Source organism: Herpailurus yagouaroundi, unplaced genomic scaffold, assembly GCF_014898765.1.
Source record: "Herpailurus yagouaroundi ecotype Mexico unplaced genomic scaffold, PumYag 192, whole genome shotgun sequence".
In the NCBI taxonomy this organism is placed as follows: Eukaryota; Metazoa; Chordata; class Mammalia; order Carnivora; family Felidae; genus Herpailurus; species Herpailurus yagouaroundi.
Genome location: NW_024412423.1, coordinates 21,781,830 through 21,800,878, shown reverse-complemented (window position 1 = coordinate 21,800,878; position 19,049 = coordinate 21,781,830). Strand labels below are relative to the sequence as shown.

Below are 19,049 nucleotides of genomic sequence, written 5' to 3'. Positions count from 1 at the left end.
GTATCATAAAAAAACTGAGGTGAGTTTAAAACGAGGCCATAAATTCTTCAGGTCATGATCTTGCGGTTCTTTGAGTTCGAGTCCCGAGTTGGGCTCTGTGTTGACAGCTCAGGGCCTGGATCCCGCTTCAGATTCTGTGTCTCCCTCTCTGCCCCTCCCCTATTCACACCCTTGTCTTTCTTGCTCTCAAAAATAAACATTAAAAAAAATAATAATAAAACAAGTCCATAAATTCTTTAATACTCTTCCCCTTCAAAAGGAGATGCTCTCCTTGAATGTGGGCTGGACTTAGTAACTTATTTTCAACAGACAGAATACAAGTAGTAGTGCCAGAGTAGAGCTTTACAGATTAATCATAAAAGGCCCTAAGGCTTCCTCTTTGCCATCTCAGATCACTCACTTTGGGAGAAGCCAGGGGCCATATTGTGAGGACACATAGGCAGAGTAAAGAACAGAGGTACCCTGCCAACATCACAGTGACTCTGCCTTCTGAAAGAAAATGGTCCTCTGTCAGTCAAGCCTTCAAATGACTACAGCCCAGGATAAAAGCATTACTGCAATCGCAATGAGACCCTAAGCCAAAACTACCAGTGTAACTGCTCCTGATTTGCTAACCCAAAGGAAATGTGAGAGAATAAATGTTGTTTGAAACTACTAGGCTGTGGATCAACTTGCTACAGCATAACCAATAAGTAACTAAAACACTGATTTAATTAAATTTTAAGCCAGTATGGTATCCTAGAAAGAAATGGCCTAGGATTAATGAGAGATCTGGGGTCTGGTCCTGGCTGTGCTTAACAGTCAATGTGGTTGTGGGCCAAATCCTTTTTCTGGGCTTCCACTTCCTCAAATGATAAGATAAAAATGAATTCCTGATTTCTGAAATTGACTGAGCTAAGGTTTAATAGAGTAAAAAAAAAAAAAAAAAAGTTCTGGGGCGCCTGGGTGGCTCAGTCGGTTAAGCGGCCGACTTCGGCTCAGGTCACGACCTCACACTCCATGAGTTCGAGCCCCGCGTCGGGCTCTGTGCTGACCACTCAGAGCCTGGAGCCTGTTTCAGATTCTGTGTCTCCCTCTCTCTCTGACCCTCCCCCGTTCATGCTGTCTCTCTCTGTCTCAAAAATAAATAAACGTTAAAAAAAAAAATTAAAAAAAAAAGTTCTAAGATCAAAGATCAAATATCATGGAGATTTGTTAAACGAAGTTAAATAAGCTTCTTGACTTGAGGACTTTACACATACTTCAATATGCTAATCCTACTTAGTGGTACACACTAAGATTTTCCAAAATCACTTTATAATGAAAACATCTTCTTCTAAAGCTCAAGCTCCTGGGATTTGGGTTCCAAACAATACTCTGTGAAATCCTGACCTTGCTGAGTCCTTAGGGTCCTCTTTACTCACTGGGTCACAAATAATAACATAAGCTAGGACCATGGTCTCTGAAATAAGAATGGAATGGGTCTCCTCAATTATAAAATGGGAATATTCTTGAGTATCTACCTTGTCTGGCTACTGTGAAGTAAATGAAACAATCCCTGTAAAGCACCTGACACCGTGCACAGCACTTAGTAATACTCAAAAAATGCTATTACTGATTTTTTTAAGTTTATTTATTTATTTTAAGAGAGAGACAGAGACAGAGAGAGCTTGAGAGAGCAGGGGAGGGGCAGAGAGAGACAGAATCCCAAGCAGGTTCCACCCTGTCAGCACAGAGCCCAACACAGGGCTTGAACCTATGAACTGTGAGATCATGACCTGGGCTGAAATCAAGAGTCAGATGCTCAACTGACTGAGCCACCCAGGCGCCCTGTATTATTTTATTTTATTTTTTTAAAGTAATTTCTAAACCCAATGTGGGGACTGAACTCATGACCCCAAGATCAAGAGTCATGTACTCTCTGCCAAATGAGCCAGCCAAGCACCCTGCTAACTATTATTGTTAATGAGGATAACCTATAATGATTAAATTTTTAAAAATAAAAATATTAGCACTGATGTTGTTAAAGATGTGGGGAGCCAGGCACTCTTATACACCACCACAGCGAATGCCAAACTGGTATTCACTTTGCAGGAGGACAGTCTGAAAATGTTTCAGAACCAAATTAGATACACCCTTTGGGAGAGCAATTCCATGTACACACTCAACCTCAAAACTTAATGTAAAGAATGTACAAAATTAAATGTATAAGGACAAGCAGTGAAGTACAGTTTATGACAGTAAAGTATATTCCAAATATGAACATACAGAAACCCACATATTCAAAATTAAGAATAATGAGAATGAATTTACTAAAATGAGAAGATTTCAACATAAGACTGTTGTTGTAAAGGTGGTTATAAAGCAGTATGACCTCATTTTTATGAATATACATAATATGGGCAGGGCATATGTGAATAGAGAGAGGGAGAAAAGGAGAAAGAGAAGGAGGGAGGGAGAGAAAGGGAGAAAGGGAGAGAGGGAGAGAAAGAGTAAAGGCTGGGAAGGGCACGTATCAGAAAGGTTTCCAACAACTGGCTATCTCAACAAATAAACCTGGGGTGGGGGGAAGCAACAATGTTTCAATCAGCAAGAAGGGGGCTCAGAAAAATGGCACTTACATCGACTGCAGCGTCCTCATCATCTGAATCTTGCAAACCGAGAGCTGCTTTTTGCAACTTCTTCCTCTCATTGGCCAAAGCTTGTTCTGTTTCATCAAACTTGAATCCCTTACCAGAGAACCCACTACTCTTTTTAATTATTTTCCCTTCCTTTCAAGGAAAAACAAAACAGTTAATTTCATACTAAAAAAAACTTTAATGTTTAGGAATTTAGGAGTAATTAAGTATTTTTCAAGGTAGCACATACCAATGTATCAAAAACATTTCATCTAGCATGAGAACAAAAAAAGAACTCTTCAGTATGATACAAAACATGGAGTTGAAGCAAAAGGGAGGATTTTGTTGTCATTCCTTTTCCCTCTCTAAAGAGATAAAGTTACCTTATCAAGGTTTACAAGTATAAAATATTCAAGGTTTACAACACAATAATGACCTGCATAAAGATAATGGGAATTGGAAAAAACTCACAGCTTTCTGCTGATCTTTGAAATCACTCCAAAGTTTCTCCAGATCAGAAGGCACCGCAGTTCCTGACAATTCAAGAGCTTTAATTATGTCACCAGCATAGCGAGCTTGATCTTCTGTGATAAAAGTATACGCATAACCCTAATGAATGATGAAAAAAAAGAGAACTATTAGACACTAACAAGATGACTCTTACTCAGATCACAACATAAAAGTAGAATCATCTAATAATAGATCTTCTTAAGAGTGACTTCATGGGGCACCAGGGTAGCTCAGTCGGTTAAGAGTCCGACTTCAGCTCAGGTCATGATCTCTCAGTCCATGAGTTCGAGCTCCTGTGGGGCTCTGTGTTAACAGCTCAGAGCCTGCACCCTGCTTCAGATTCTGTGTGTCTCTCTCTGCCCCTCCTCCCCTCACACACACTCCCTCTCTCAAAAATAAATAAACACCTAAAAAAAAAATTAGGGGCTCCTGGGTGGCTCAGTCAGTTAAGCGTCCAACTTTAGCTCAGATCATAATTTCACAGTTCGTGAGCTCAAGTCCCAAGTCGGGATCTGTGCTGACAGCTCAGAGCCTGGAGCCTGCTTCAGATTCTGTGTCTCCCTCTCTCTCTGTTCCTCCCCTGCTCATGTTCTGTCACCCTCTCTCTCACAAATTAATAAATATTTTTTTTTAATTAAAAATAAAAATAACCATACCAGAAACTCATTTCTTGATGCATAAACAGAAATTCAATTTTATATAAACGTGTAATTGCATTGTCATACACATTAATTTTAATATAATACATTATTTTTCCCCCTTTCGCTTGCATTCCCTTCCTACACTACCTACTGCACCTCTCTACCCCAACTAACTTGTATTCACTTGCTAGGACACAGCTTCCCACATATTTCTCCCTCTGCATATTTTTTAAGACCAGTAAGAGATATAAAAACATATGTTTGTGTATGTGTAATGTGTTTTTATATACAAAAATGAAGTCAGCTATATAGCCTCCCTGGGGTTTTCTAAAGCCTAAGATTTCACATTTCCCTAGCAGCTTTTTGGTTCAGGCAAGAGAGTTGGGAGTAGAATGGCACACCACAATCAGACTGTCTTCACATACACTGTGTCCCTACCAGAAAACTGTTATGAATTGTAAAACATGGTTTAACACTGTATTTCAGGAATATCTAGTCACCACATGACCCATGGCTTACTTTTGTGCTGTCCATGTGCTAAGAATAGTATCACATTATTTTAAGGTTTGTACGTGCACATAATTTTACACAAAGTTTCCCATAACCACAGAATAACTCAGGTTAAATCAATAAAAGCCATCACTATGTATTAGCTGTGTAAGCTGGGCAAGTAAGTTAACTTCCATGTACCTTTTCTTATCTATTAAATGGTATTACTCACCTCAAAGGGAAATTGTGAGGATGAAGTGAGATGATTTATGTAAAGCAATGAAAATAGTGCCTGGCATTCAATAAGTACTCCATAAACACATTATTATTATTATTATTATTATTATTATTATTAATGCCTCAGTATGTAGAAATGTCCAGGAATGGAAAATCAAATAGATCATCATACCATCATCAGTGTGTCTTTTTCTTTTTCTTTTTTTTAATGTTTATTTATTTTTGAGAGGGAGGAAAGAGCACGAGTGGCAGTGGGGCAGACAGAGAGAGAAAGACACAGAATCTGAAAGAGGCTCCAGGCTCTGAGCTGTTAGCACAGAGCCCAACATGAGGCCCAAACTCAGGAACAGTGAGATCATGACCTGAGCCAAAGTCAGACAACCAACCGAACGAGCCACCCAGGCGCCCCAATCACCATCAAGGTTTCCAACAACAGAATATTCTGCTTGCTGCCTTCAAAAAGAATGAGTTAGACCTATATAGTTACCAGACTATAAGTGAGTTAAAAAACCAAGAAATATACATAGTGTATGAAGCAGGACAGGGGAATAATGAGAAAAAGGGTAACAATTTTGGTAGGAGTACATTTTATAATCCCACATTTTAAAAATAGCAATGAAAAATCTCAAACTATATACATGCATGTAAAAACGTATACAGAAATTTTTAAGCAAGGGGGAAAAAAAAAAAACTAAAAGACATAAATAACACTATCTGCCTAAAGAGAACAGCTAATTATCAATAACTTTAATAATACTGTGTATAGAAATGATGAACATCAATTAATCCCCATACTCTGATGATTGAAGATTTTCAAAATGTTTATGTTAACTCCTATTATCTACTCCTTATAACCCTAAACAAACAAAAAAAACCTGTATTTTATTAATACAATGGAAATCAACTTTAAAAAGTTCTTTTTACTTTATTGCCTGCTCTTCCAGTCCTTCCCGCTCTGTGCACATAATCCTCATAATGGTTGGGGCAGCTGTAATTTACTACAAGAATCAGATGTTTCACATCTAAACCTCGGGCAGCAACAGAAGTGGCTACGAGAAGTTTGCAGGTCCCATTCTTGAAGTCATTTATGATGCTATCTCTGTCATATTGATCAATGCCTGCAAGTAAACAAACAAAAAATGTAAAACCACATACTGCATTTAAATTGTTCACTGCATCTGACACAGAAATAAGTTAAATGCAGAGTAAAGAATAAACACAACTTACAATGACCAAACATCTACCAATTACAATACTGAAATAAAACACTATGGAAATTTAATGGCCAGATCAAAAGCTACTGCTATTAACTCATTGATGAATATTCCAAATATGTTCTTGTTTTGCCTCCTTTCTTGTGAATATGGATTATAACAGCAGAAACCCCATCTCAGATTCATTAACCTATACTTAACCTATTTATGGGGTAAAACAAGAAAAGGCAGGTACATTCAGCCTACAGTAACAGGATTCTTCAGATCTTTCTCCTTCTCCTATAGGTTATTAGAGCCTTGCTACTCAGTTTTGTCCGAGGACCAGAAGCAACATCACATGGGACACTGTCAGAAATGCAGAATCTCAGAAAAAAAAGAGAAAGAGAGAGAGAAAGAAAAAGAGATAAAGAAATGAAAACAGAAGAAAAGAAAAGAGAAAAGAGGAGAGAAAAGAGGAAAGAAAAGAGAAAAGAAAAGGAAAGGAAAGAAAGGCAGGCCAGATCCTACTCCAAACTACTGATTCAGATTTTGCATTTTAACAAGATACTTAGGTGACTGATTACACATTACTATTAAAGTTTGAAATGCACTGGTTAAAAAGCAGTGAACTGGGTCTCTCTTAAATATGTTTCCCAAAGAGCCTCAGGGTGAGTGATAACGGAGGGTATAAAATGCCAAAATGTTCTATTACAAAATACTCAGACCGAAAATTGATTTAATGATGGAGAACCTCCAGTAATTAGAGAAGAGAATGGGGTAAATTCTCAAACCATGAAAAACTCATTTTGGCAGCAGGAGATATTCTAAGGCTTCATATAAAATCTGAGTTTAAAATACACAGAATACTTAGTATCTAAATATATATCAATGCTAATTAATACTATTACCTAAAACTTAAACATACTCCTCAGGACACCTGCCTGGGTGGCTCAGTCAGTTAAGTGTCTGACTTCGGCTCAGGTCATGATTTCACGGTTTATGGGTTCAAGCCCTGCACTGGGCTTTGTGCTGACAGCTAAGAGCCTGGAGCCTGCTTCAGATTCCATGCCTCCCTATCTCTCTCTGCCCCTCCCCTGCTTGCACTCTGTCTCTCCCTTGCTCTCTCAGCAAAAAAGAAAAAAAAAAAAAAGTGTACTCTTCAATGACTGAATTAAAGAAATTATTTGGATCTAATGTCAAAATAACTAGAATCCAACACCAAATCCAAAAGTCTCTTAAGAAAAGTTAATGAAGTCAATACCAATATAAATTAAATTTAAAATTAAAATGTACTAAAACTTTTACTTTAGACTGAGGTATCCTGACTACCTAACTCAGCTACACATACTTTATTCCATGAAGTGAATATAATATGCTAAACACAGTATATGGGATACCTGCCCAGCAGCAATTAACCCTCTTCCTTTTTTTTTTCTTCATGTTTATTTATATTTGAGAAACAAAGCGAAAGAGGGAGGGAGGGAGGGATGGTGTGGAAGCAGGGGAGGGGCAGAGAGAGATGACAACAGAATCTGAAGCAGGCTTCAGGCTCTGAGCTGTCAGCACAGAGCCTGATGTGGGGCTTGAACTCACAAGCTGTGAGATCATGACCTGAGCTGAAGTCGGATGCTTAACCAACTGAGCCACCCAAGTGCCCCAACCCTCTTCCTTTTTAACAGAACTCCAAATTTGTTCACCTATCCACCCAACATATGATCACATATATCAAACCAGAGATGAGCCTAATTCTCACTTTTAGGTGAATCAATCCCATTCACTTTCTGTGCTTAAGGCCTCCTTTGTAAAAATTAATGAGGATGAGACCCAGAGAGCTATACTTTACACAGGTCATCTCTATCAATACTCAATGTATTAGAAACTGAGAAAATTTGTGAATACTTACGAACTTGTTTAAAAATAACTTAAAAGCAATTACATATTAAAATTTAGGGGCATCTCGTAACAGAAGATAGTTGGAGTCTCATATCTTCTGCATCCCATCTGGTGCAATAGAACATGCCATGATGCCTTCAGAAAACTACAGTATACACTCCACACTCCACAGAATGAAAGTAAAAAGGCAAATCACGTAGTAAGGTTATTACACAAATACTTGTGATCTCATGAACCCCTTAAAGTCTCTGAGAACCTCAAGGGTGCCAGGGCAAAACTTTAGGAATCATTAGTCATGCTGCCTGCTTACAAATGATTTAGGCATAAGCATGTGATGCAATTTTTACCAAAGAGATAAGAGAAGTACAGACAAGGGATTATGGGGGGGTGGGGGTGGGGGGAATATCCTTATTACTTATATAAAAAACACACAATATCCCTCAATGTAGGAAAAGCTCTTATTGGACCAACCCTCTTGCAGATAGCAACTATAAGCTCTGGGCAAAATATTGGGAGAAAAAAAAAAAAACACAAAAAACCTACCTGAAGGCACAAGAGTATGACTAAAAACAAGCAGAAACTGGAATTTTAGACATTTGGAATAATACACTAGCAGTAGTTGCAATTACAGGATTCAATTTATTTACTTTAAACTTTCTGTTTGGGGAAAAGCCTTGGGAAGCCAAGGGGGACAAGTCAAACTTGAATAGAAACTGGAATTTTTGACATTTGGAATAATATACTAGCTGAGGACCAGAAAACAAGCACAAACATGTGGACCCTAAACTATGCATGCATGGGACAGAATCCAAGCAACCTAGGTATGGCTAAAAGAAATTAACACAGGGGTGCCTGGGTGGCTCAGCTGGTTAAGCATCTGACTTCAGCTCAGGTCATGAAGTCCTGGTCCCAGAGTTTGAGCCCCTCGTCAGGCTCTGTGCTGACAGCTCAGAGCCTGAAGCCTGCTTCAGATTCTGTGTCTCCCTCTCTCTTTGCCCCTTCCCCCGCTCATGCTCTGTTTCTCTCAGTCTCTCAAAAATGAATGTTAAAATTATTTTTACTAAAAAAATAAAAGAAATTAACAGATTTCAGATGTTGCCCATTAAAAGAAGGACTGAGTTTAAAATAAGGGTCCAACCAAGTTAATGTCTTATTAAAACAAAAGTCTTAAGGAAAATATGAGAATTCAGACCCTACAATGGATTATTCATAAAGGGCAGCATACAAATCAAAATTATTAGATAAAAATAGAAATATATAAAACAAAGTAAAAAGATAATCAACAGAAACTGACAAGGTGACCAAAATGTTATGATTAATAGTCAAAGATTTTTATTATTTATTTATTTATTTTTGAGAGAGAGAGAGAGAGAGAGAGAGCGCGCGCGCACAAGCATACACATGCACCCGTGGGAGAAAGGCAAAGAGGGAGAAAGAGAATCCAAGCATGCTCTGTGCTGTCAGCGCAGAGCCCGGCATAGGGCCTGAACCTATAAAATGTGAGATCACAACCTGAGCTGAAACTAACAGTCAGAAGCCCAACCTACTGAGCCACCCAGATGCCCTAATAGTCCAAGATTTTTAAAGCAACTGCTGTAACTGTGATCAAGGAAAAATTTTTAAATGCTCATAATGAATGGCAGGAAATCTTATGAGAGAAACAAGAAGAAAATATAAGAGAGAGCCAACTAGAAATTCTAGAACTAAAAAAAAAAATTTGAATTAAAAATTCACTGGATAGACTTAACAGCAAATAAATGAGGGCAAAAAGAAATCCGTGAACCCGGGGCGCCTGGGTGGCGCAGTCGGTTAAGCGTCCGACTTCAGCCAGGTCATGATCTCGCGGTCCGTGAGTTCGAGCCCCGCGTCGGGCTCTGGGCGGATGGCTCAGAGCCTGGAACCTGTTTCCGATTCTGTGTCTCCCTCTCTCTCTGCCCCTCCCCCGTTCATGCTCTGTCTCGCTCTGTCCCAAAAATAAATAAACGTTGAAAAAAAAAAAAATTAAAAAAAAAAAAAGAAATCCGTGAACTTGAAGACAGTTAAAGAAATGACCCAGTATTAATTATAGAGGAGAAAAAAAGGTTGAAAAACAAAAGTGAACAAAGGATCAAAGACATGGGAGATGGTACTAAAGGGCTGAACATACACATAATTGCAATCCCAAAGAGAGAAGAAAAAGAGCTCTGGAAAAAAAAAAAATTAAGATACAACGGTCAAGAATTCCCCAAATTTGTCCCAAATTACATCTGAAAAACATAAATTTACAGATTCTACAAGTTCAGTGAACCATGAGTACAATAAACACAAAGAAAACCATACTGATACACTAACCATATGACCCAGCAATCCCATTCCTGGTTATCTATTCTAGAAAAATTTTCACATACAACCCGTATTCAAACATTTAACAGCAGCTCTATTCATTTTTGTCTAAAACTGGAAACAACCCAAACATCCTTCAACAGATGAAGATACACAAACCGTGGTACATCCACACAATAAATATCTCTGGGCAATAAAAAGAGATGAATTGTGCAACAACTTCAGTGGATCTAAAAATCATTACGCTGAGTGAAAAGAGTCAACTGCATAATGTATGACCTATATTTACAAATATTCTTATAAAAACACATCAGTGGTTGACGGGGGTTATAAACAGGAGGAGAGTTAACTTTTCAGTTACTTTTGTAGGTATAGGACAAGGGAGTTTTGGGGCATGATGGAACTGTTCTGTATCCCAATTATATTGTTCCCTGTGGGATGGCTGAAGCAGCAGAAAAACAAGGAACAGCCCAGGTGTCAAGAGAAATGAACTGAACGAACGGGGATAGATTTATACAAAAGAATATTAACGATAAGGGAAGAACTACTGGTAATGCAACAACGTGGAAGAATCCCAAAAACATGCCGAATGAGGCCAAAGACCACCCACCATATGACGGAAACAAGCCAATGAAGAATGGACAACCCAGCACCTAGAGCTATCAAGCCAGTAAGGGTAGAAGCTGAGAAGGAACAAGGGGGAAGGGAAGAGGCGGCGACCAGAACCTCATAAAACAAAGGCCCTTGCCTATAGTCCACGGGCATTCACTTTCGAAAGTCCCCTCTCTATAAAGAGAGCTTTCCTACTATTAAAAAAACATTTTCTGAAGCTAAAAAAAAGAAAAAAAAAAGGCCGAGTAAAAGATAACTTGACACAAAAATGTTGAGAAAGTACGGTTTCATTTATCTGAAATTCTAAAAATACAACAAATATATGTTGGAAAAAAATGTAAAAAGTGGTTGCCTGTGGGGATGAGAACAGGCATTAACTGGGAGGAAGTTCTGAGGTTGTATATGCATAGAGGTTTGGGTTTCACAGCTTATATATATTTGTCAAAACTCATCAAAGAGCACACTCATGATCTGTACATTTTACTACAGTTTACCTATAGTTTGTTTTTTTTTTTTTAAATTTGGGGGGACGGGGCGCCTGGATGGCTCAGTCGGTTAGACGTCCGACTTCAGCCCAGGTCACGATCTCGCGGTCCGTGAGTTCCAGCCCCGCGTCGGGCTCTGGGCTGATGGCTCAGAGCATGGAGCCTGCTTCTGATTCTGTGTCTCCCTCTCTCTCTGCCCCTCCCCCATTCACGCTCTGTCTCCGTCTCAAAAATAAACGTTAAAAAAAAAAAACTTTTTAAATAAATAAATAAATAAATAAATAAATAAATTTGGGGGGCACTTGACTGGCTCGGTATACAATTCTTGATCTTGGGGTCTTGAGTTTGAGCCCGACGATAGGGACAGAGTTTACTTAAAAAACATAGTTATTCTAAAAAATAAAATAAAAATTTTTGAACTAGTGTTAACCATCTGCATATTGAAGTGAAATATGCTGATGCTACAACTTTCTTTAAAACATATCAAAAAACTAAGAAATATGATGAGTAAGTAGAATAGACAGATGGCTAAAGATATGAAAGAGAAATACAACAAAATGTTAGTTGTAGAATCCAGTACTGGATGTTCAAAGCTCTTCACCATATGATTTTCTCAGATTTTTTCTGTGTTTACAAATTGTGGTTATAAAAATAAGAGGGGAAAAAGGCACCTAGACATATGGGAAATAGTCTTCTTCCTCTGTAATTTGTCTGATACAAAAGTGATGGTTAGGGGCACCTGGGTGGCTAAGTCGGTTAAGCGGCTAACTTCGGCTCAGGTCATGATCTCGAGGTCAGTGAGTTTAAGCCCTGTGTCGGGTTCTGTGCTGACAGCTCAGAGCCCGGAGCCTGTTTCGGATTCTGTGTCTCCCTCTCTCTGACCCTCCCCTGTTCATGCTCTGTATCTCTCTGTCTCAAAAATAAATAAACGTTAAAAAATAAATTAATTAATTAAAAAAAAAAAGTGATGGTGAAAACTACAGAAGCCTTTTTGGTGCCATGAAAAAAAAAAACTACTTTAAAAACTAACTTGGGGGGCGCCTGGGTGGCGCAGTTGGTTAAGCGTCCGACTTCAGCCAGGTCACGATCTCGCGGTCCGTGAGTTCGAGCCCCGCGTCGGGCTCTGGGCTGATGGCTCAGAGCCTGGAGCCTGTTTCCGATTCTGTGTCTCCCTCTCTCTCTGCCCCTCCCCCGTTCATGCTCTGTCTCTCTCTGTCCCAAAAATAAATAAACGTTGAAAAAAAAATAAAATAAATAAAAAATAAATAAAAAAAAAAAAACTAACTTGGGGTGCCAAGGTGGCTCAGCCAGTTAAGCACTGAACCCCTGATTTTGGCTCAGGTCATAATCTCACCGTTGGTGATAACACACCCAGCATGAGGCTCTGCACAGACAGCATGGAGTCTGTTTGGCATTCTTTCTCTCTCTCTCTCTCTCTCTCTCTGCCCCTCCCCCACCTCAAAATAAATAAACTTAAAAAAAAAAACAATTAACATGCTCAGGATGGCAGTACAGAAAATACAATATAGTGACAGTGAGCCACTAAATGAAACAATCTGGAGTCACTTCACCATTAGATTTCATTTTTATAAAATACTAAAAATGTCTCATGATTTAAGGCAGTTGGATTAGTTTTTTGTCACTTGCAGAAAAAAGAAAAATGTAACTGATATTAATAGTACAAGTTAAAGGCCTCAACGAAACAGTCTGCCCTATAAAAAAAAGTGTATGTTCTCATATACCATAATTTCTCATAAGTAGAAACCTGTGTGCTGCTTTTCTAATTTCAATATTTACCCTATTAGATGCATTGGTTTTTTTTTTTTAACTTATTTATTTTGAGAGGGAGCATGAGCACATGCAAGTGGGGGGAGGGGCACAGTGAGAGAGGGACAGAATTCAAAGCCACTTGCTCACAAGGTTCAATCCCATGAACCCATGAGATCATGACTCCAGCTGAGATCAAGAGCTGGATGCCCAACCAACTGAGCTACCCAGGTACCCAAGATGCACTGTGTTTTTAAGAAATTTTTAAATTATTCATTGTTAATGCAAAAGCTAAAAAATGGATGGCTGACAAACCAGAAACTGCAGCCATGGTTCAATGAAAGTATTTTCATATTTCTTTCATTTGTAACCTACTTTAAGGTTACTGCAGGTTATGTGATAGGTCAAAAAGGAGTACTAAGAACATGTTCTCCATTTATTATGTTCATAATAATGCTGACAAACATCTAACAAAAAAGTTAAGCCATAGTAGAATGTTTTGATTGCTGTACTGAGAAAATTGTTTCAGGTTAAGACCAGGAGTGGGCAGAACATATGATCCACTCTCTTACTTCCAGCCTTTGCTCTTCCCCTTCTAGACCTGAAGACACGAAGAACTACAGGTGGCTCTATAGAAGACACAGCATGTGGGGCATCTCCAAGCATCCTTCTCACTATATCATTACACTATGTGTTAGGTATAAAATGCACATTAATTTCATATGCACATTAGGAATTTTATGATTACACCTTTTAATTCTTAAAAAGCCCTAAGTAATTTCTACATTTTTATACTTATATAGCAAATTGGCTTTTATTCAGTTACACATTAAAAGAGCTTAACAACAAGACTCATAATCAAAACTTCTCCCTAGTTTTCCTTCAGAAATTTACCACACTGGAGGAGCCAGGGTAGCTCAGTTGGTTAAGTGTCCGACTTTGGCTCAGGTCATGATGTCACAGTTCATGCGTTTAAGCCCTACACTGGGCTCTGTGCTGACAGCTCAGAGCCTGGAGTCTACTTTGGATTCTGTGTCTCCCTCTCTCTCTGCTCCTCCCGCGCTCACACTCTGCCTCTCAAAAATAAACATTAAAAAAAAAAAGGTAAAAGAAATTCAGCACATTGCTCTACTACAAAATTACTTAAAAAATGTCTAAGCTAATAAATAAATCTTACATTCACAATAAATTTTGTTTATTTGCTTTGAGACACAAGATTTTACATGGACACACCTGTTTTAATCAAAATATTTAAAATTAGAAAGTACTGGGACACCTGGGTGGCTTAGTTAGTTGGTCTGACTCGATTTCAGCTCAGGTCATGATCTCACAGTTCATGAGGTGGAGCTGTACGACAAGCTCTGTGCAGACAACCCAGAGCCTGCTTAGGATTCTCTTTGTCCTCCTCTCTCTGCCCCTCTCCCAATTGCACTCACTCTCAAAATAAACATTAAACACATTTTAACTTAAAAGTACAAAACAACAAACAGGAGAGAAAAGAAATCATCTAGGGAAAGAAAGAAAGCTGAGTCCCATGTTTCAAATGTGGAGAAAAACTAAAGTTCTACACTAGAAACTTTGTAGCTAATGGCAACCAAAACATTTTCAGGAATGATGACACTAACAAGGCCAAAATAAAACGTCTATGATTAGTGGCTGGGGCATCATGGGTGGCTTAGTGGCTTAAGTGTTTGATTCTTGATCTCGTTTCAGGTCTTGATCTCAGGGCAGGGAGTTCAAGCCCTGCATCTTGGGGGAGCCTACTTAAAAAAAAAAAAAAAAAAAAAAGATAAGCGGCAGTATAGGGATGGGGGAGGGAGGGATGAATAGGCAAAGAGGATTCTTATGGTAGTATTTTCTATGAGTGATATAGTATGGTACTATACTGGTGAATATGTCTTTATAAATTTGTCCAAATCCACAGACCGTATAACACCAAGAGCGAACCCTAATGTAAACCAGGGACTCTGGGTGACAATGATATGTCAATACAGGTTCAATGATTGTAACAAATGTACCTCTGTGGTATGGGATATTGATAGGGGAGGAGGTTGTACTTGGGGGCAAGGGATATACGGGAACTTTGTAATTTCTGCTGTCTTGCTGTGTATCTAAAACTGCTCTAAAAAACAGTCTACTAAAAAAAGAAATGTTGGGGCACCTGGGTGGCTCAAGTCAGTTAAGTGCCATGGATCGAGAGGGTGAAGCCCTGAGTCAGGCTCTACACTGACAGTGTGGACCTTGTTGGAATTGGATTCTCCCTCTCTAGCTCTTTGCCCCTCCCCCACTCATGCTTTTTCTCTCTCTCAGAATTAAAAAAAAGTTGGGAAAAAAAAAAAGTAAAGGGGTGCCTGGCTGGCTCAGTTAGTAGAGCATTCAACTCTTGATCTCTGGGTCATGAGTTCAAGCCCAACGCTGGGGACAGAGTTTACTTAAAAAAAAAAAAAAAAATTTGGCATAAGATAAACATACAGATCAATGAAATTAAATAAAGAGCTCAGAAACCCTCAGATAAATAAATGGTCAATAGATTTTGACAAAGGTGCCAAGACTCTTCAATGGGAAAAGGACAGTCTTTTTACCACATGGGTCAGGGAAACTGAAAAACCACATGCAAAAGAATGCAGCTGGATCCATATCTTGCATCATATATAAAAATCACCTCAAAATGAATTACCTAAATGTAAAAGCTACAATTTTAGAACTCTGAGGAAACAAGAGGGAAAATTTTCATAACCTTGGACTTGGCAATGGTTTCTTGAATTAACAGCCAAAGAAAAGGCAAAAAAAGAAAAAATAAAATGGACTTCAAAATTTAAAACATCTGCGCATCAAAGAACACTACCAAGAGGGTGAAAGGACAACCCAAAGAATGGGAGAAAATATATGTAAACTGTACATCTGATAAGGGATTGCTATCAAGAATATATAAAGAAATCCTACAACTCAGCAATGAAAAAAAGATGCGAATGACCTAATTAAAAATGGGCAGAAGCCTAAAATAGACAATTCTTCAAAAACAGATATACAAATACCCAATAAGCACATAAAAAGATGTTCAATCTCAGTCATTAGGGAAATGCAAATCAAAACCACAATGTCACTTCACATCTACTAGCATAGCTATTATAAAAAAAAAATAGGAGACAAGTGCTGGCCAGGCTGTGGATAAACTGGAACCCTAATGCACTGCTGGAATTCCAAAATGGTGCAATTTTTACAAAAAGTAGTTTGCAGGTTCCATAAAAAGTTAAAAATAGCCATATGGCCATATGGCCAACAGGACTCAAACAGATACTTGTACACCAGTGGTTAAGTAGCATTACTCACAAGAGCCAAAAGGTAGGAACAACCCAAATGTCCATCAACAGGTAAATGAATAAAGGAAATGTGGTATATACATACAATGAAAAATTATTTCGCTTTTTAAAAAGGAAATTCTTCTTACCATACACAAAAACAAATTCAAAATGAATTAAAAACCTAAATGTAAGACCTGAAACCATAAAAATCCTAGAAGAGAGGACAGTTCTTTGCCTCTCGTGAGGCAAAGAAAAACAGGGGTGCCTGGCTGGCTCAATCGGTGGAAGTGCAACTTTTGACCTCAAGGTTGTGAGCTCAAGCTGCACATTTGGTCTAATTCCTTAAAAGTAAAATCTTAAAAAACAAAAAACAAAGAAAAAAGCAAAACAAACAAAAACAAACTACTGGGACTACATCAGAATAGAAAGCTTCTCAAAAATAATATAAACACAGGGAGGGGGACAAAACGTAAGAGACTCTTAAATATAGAGAACAAACAGAGGGTTGCTGGAGGGGTTGTGGGAGGGAGGATGGGCTAAATGGGTAAGGGGCTTAAGAAATCTATTCCTGAAATCATTGTTGCACCAGATGCTAACTAACCTGGATGTAAATTACAAAAAATAAAAATAAATAAATCAACATAAATAAATAAATGTTCATTTATCCTTAAAAAAAAAAAAAAGCTTCTGCACAGCAAAGGAAATAATCAACAAAACTAAAGGACAACCTACTGAATGGGAGAACATGTTTGCAAATGACATATCTGACAAAGGGGTAGTATCCAAAATATATAAACACCTTATAAAACTCAACACCCAAAAAACAAATAATCCAATTAAAAACTGGGCAGAAGATGTGAACAGACATTTCTCCAAAGACATCCTGATGGTCAACACACATGAAAAGATGTTCAACATGACTAATCATCAGGAAAACGCAAATCAAAACAACAATGAGATATCACCTCACACCTGTCAGAATGGCTAAAATCAACAACACAAGAGACGACTGGTGGCAAGGATGTGGAGCAAAAAGACCTTGTACCCACTGTTGGTGGGAATGCAAATTGGTGCAGCCACCATGGAAAAGAGTATGGAGGCTCCACAAAAAATTAAAAATAGAACTATTCAGGGGCTTCTGGGCGGCTGAGTCAGTTGAGCATGTGATTCTTGATTTTGGCTCAGGTAATGATCCCATGGAATCAAGCCCCACATTAGGCTCCATGCTGAACCTAAAGCCTGTTTGAGATTCACCCTCTTCCCCACTCACGTGCTTTCGCTCTCTCTCTCTCTCTCAAAAATATAAATAAACAAACAAATAAATAAAACGGAACTACCCTATGATCCAGTAATCCCACTACTGGGTACTTATCAAAAGAATACAAAAAAACTTACTCAAAAAAAAAGGACACAAGGACATATGAACCCCTATTTTTACCGCAGCATTATTTAAATTAGCCAAATTATGGAAGCAGCCCAAGTACCCATGGACAGATGAATGGATAAAGAAGACGTCTCTCACACACACACACACACACACACACACACACACAGGAATATGATTTGGCCATCATAAAGAATGAAATCTCGCTGTTTGCAACAACATGGATGGAGCCAGAAAACATAATGCTAAGTGAAGGAAGTGAGTCAGAGAAAGACAAATACCACACGACTTCACTCATAAGTGGAATTCAAGAAACAAAACAAATGAACAAAGGGGGAAAAAAAAGATAGGCAAACCAAGAACCACACTTTTAGCTATAGAGAGCAAACAGTTACCAGAGGGGAGGTGGGTGGGTGGAACAGGGGACAGGGATTAAAGAACACACTTGGGATGAGCACTAACGTATGGAAATGTTAAATCAGGTGTACAGTGTACACCTGAAACTAATACAGCACTTTATGTTACCTACACTGGAATTAAAATACTTTAAAAAAGAGGAAATTCTGACACATGATAAAACACGGATAAGCCTCAATGACAATTATGCTAACTGAAATAAACCAGGCACAGAAATACAAACACTGTATGATTCCACTCATGTGAAGTACCTAAAACAGGCAAATTCATAGGTACAAAAAGTAGAATACACGTTCCCAGGGGCCAGAAGGTGGGGATGGGGATGAGGTTATTATTTAACAAGTAGAGTTTGTGTTTGGAACAATGAAAAACTTCTGGAAATAGATAACGGTGTTGTTACACAGCACTGTTAATGTACTCAACACCACTGAATCACACACTTAAAATAGTAAAATGGTAAATTTTATGTAACATATATATCATCCCAATTAACAAAACAAAGGGGAAAACATGAGTGATTTTCAAGCATTAGGAGAGCCTGGGTGGCTCATCTGGTTAAGCGTCCAACTTCAGCTCAGGTCATGATCTCATGGTTTGTGAGTTAGAGCCCCATGTTGGTCTCTCTGCTGTCAGCATTGATGGATCCTCTGTCCACCTCTCTTTGCCCCTCACTCACTGGTTCTCTCTCTCTCTCTCAAAACAAATAAACAAACTTAAAAAAAAAAAAAACCCCAAAACATTAAAAGTTAACCAAATACATACCCTTAGAGCCCTTTTAATTGCATCCACAATGAAACTTGGTGTCACAGACTGTATATTCCAAAGATGACAGCAAAAGCATGGCTTATTCTACATGCTCTTCTGCATAGGGAATGACCCTCCTATCAAGAAGTGGAGTCTATACCTCCATCCCCTTGAATCTGGGCCAGTCATGGGACTATTTTGACATACAGAATATGATGGTAATGAAAGTTCTGCCAATTCCCAGTATCATCCCTAACTGGCCTGGCAAGTAGCCTTAACTTGCCTTCTCGCCAAGGAGTCCCACAGAGAGATCCACAAAGGCCAGGATCCCTGGCCAATAACCTGACTGAGCTCGGTCAAGAGCCAGTACCAACTTCCCAGCCACATTAAGTAAGGCAAATATGGAAATGGATCCCCAGTCCCAATTAAGCCATGCCAGCAGATACAGCATGAAAC

General features: G+C 38.6%; 1 protein-coding gene across 1 annotated transcript in view; it reads right to left on the bottom strand.

The window, feature by feature from the left end:
- Window positions 1-19,049, bottom strand: part of DDX46 (DEAD-box helicase 46) — a 72,459-nt gene that overhangs the window by 15,164 nt on the left and 38,246 nt on the right. The window contains exons 16-18 of the mRNA XM_040444505.1: window positions 5,399-5,592; window positions 3,069-3,206; window positions 2,601-2,750 (exon numbers count right to left, since the gene is read on the bottom strand). Of these exons, the coding sequence (XP_040300439.1) occupies window positions 2,601-2,750; window positions 3,069-3,206; window positions 5,399-5,592 (482 nt within the window). The remainder of the gene's footprint in view (window positions 1-2,600; window positions 2,751-3,068; window positions 3,207-5,398; window positions 5,593-19,049) is intronic.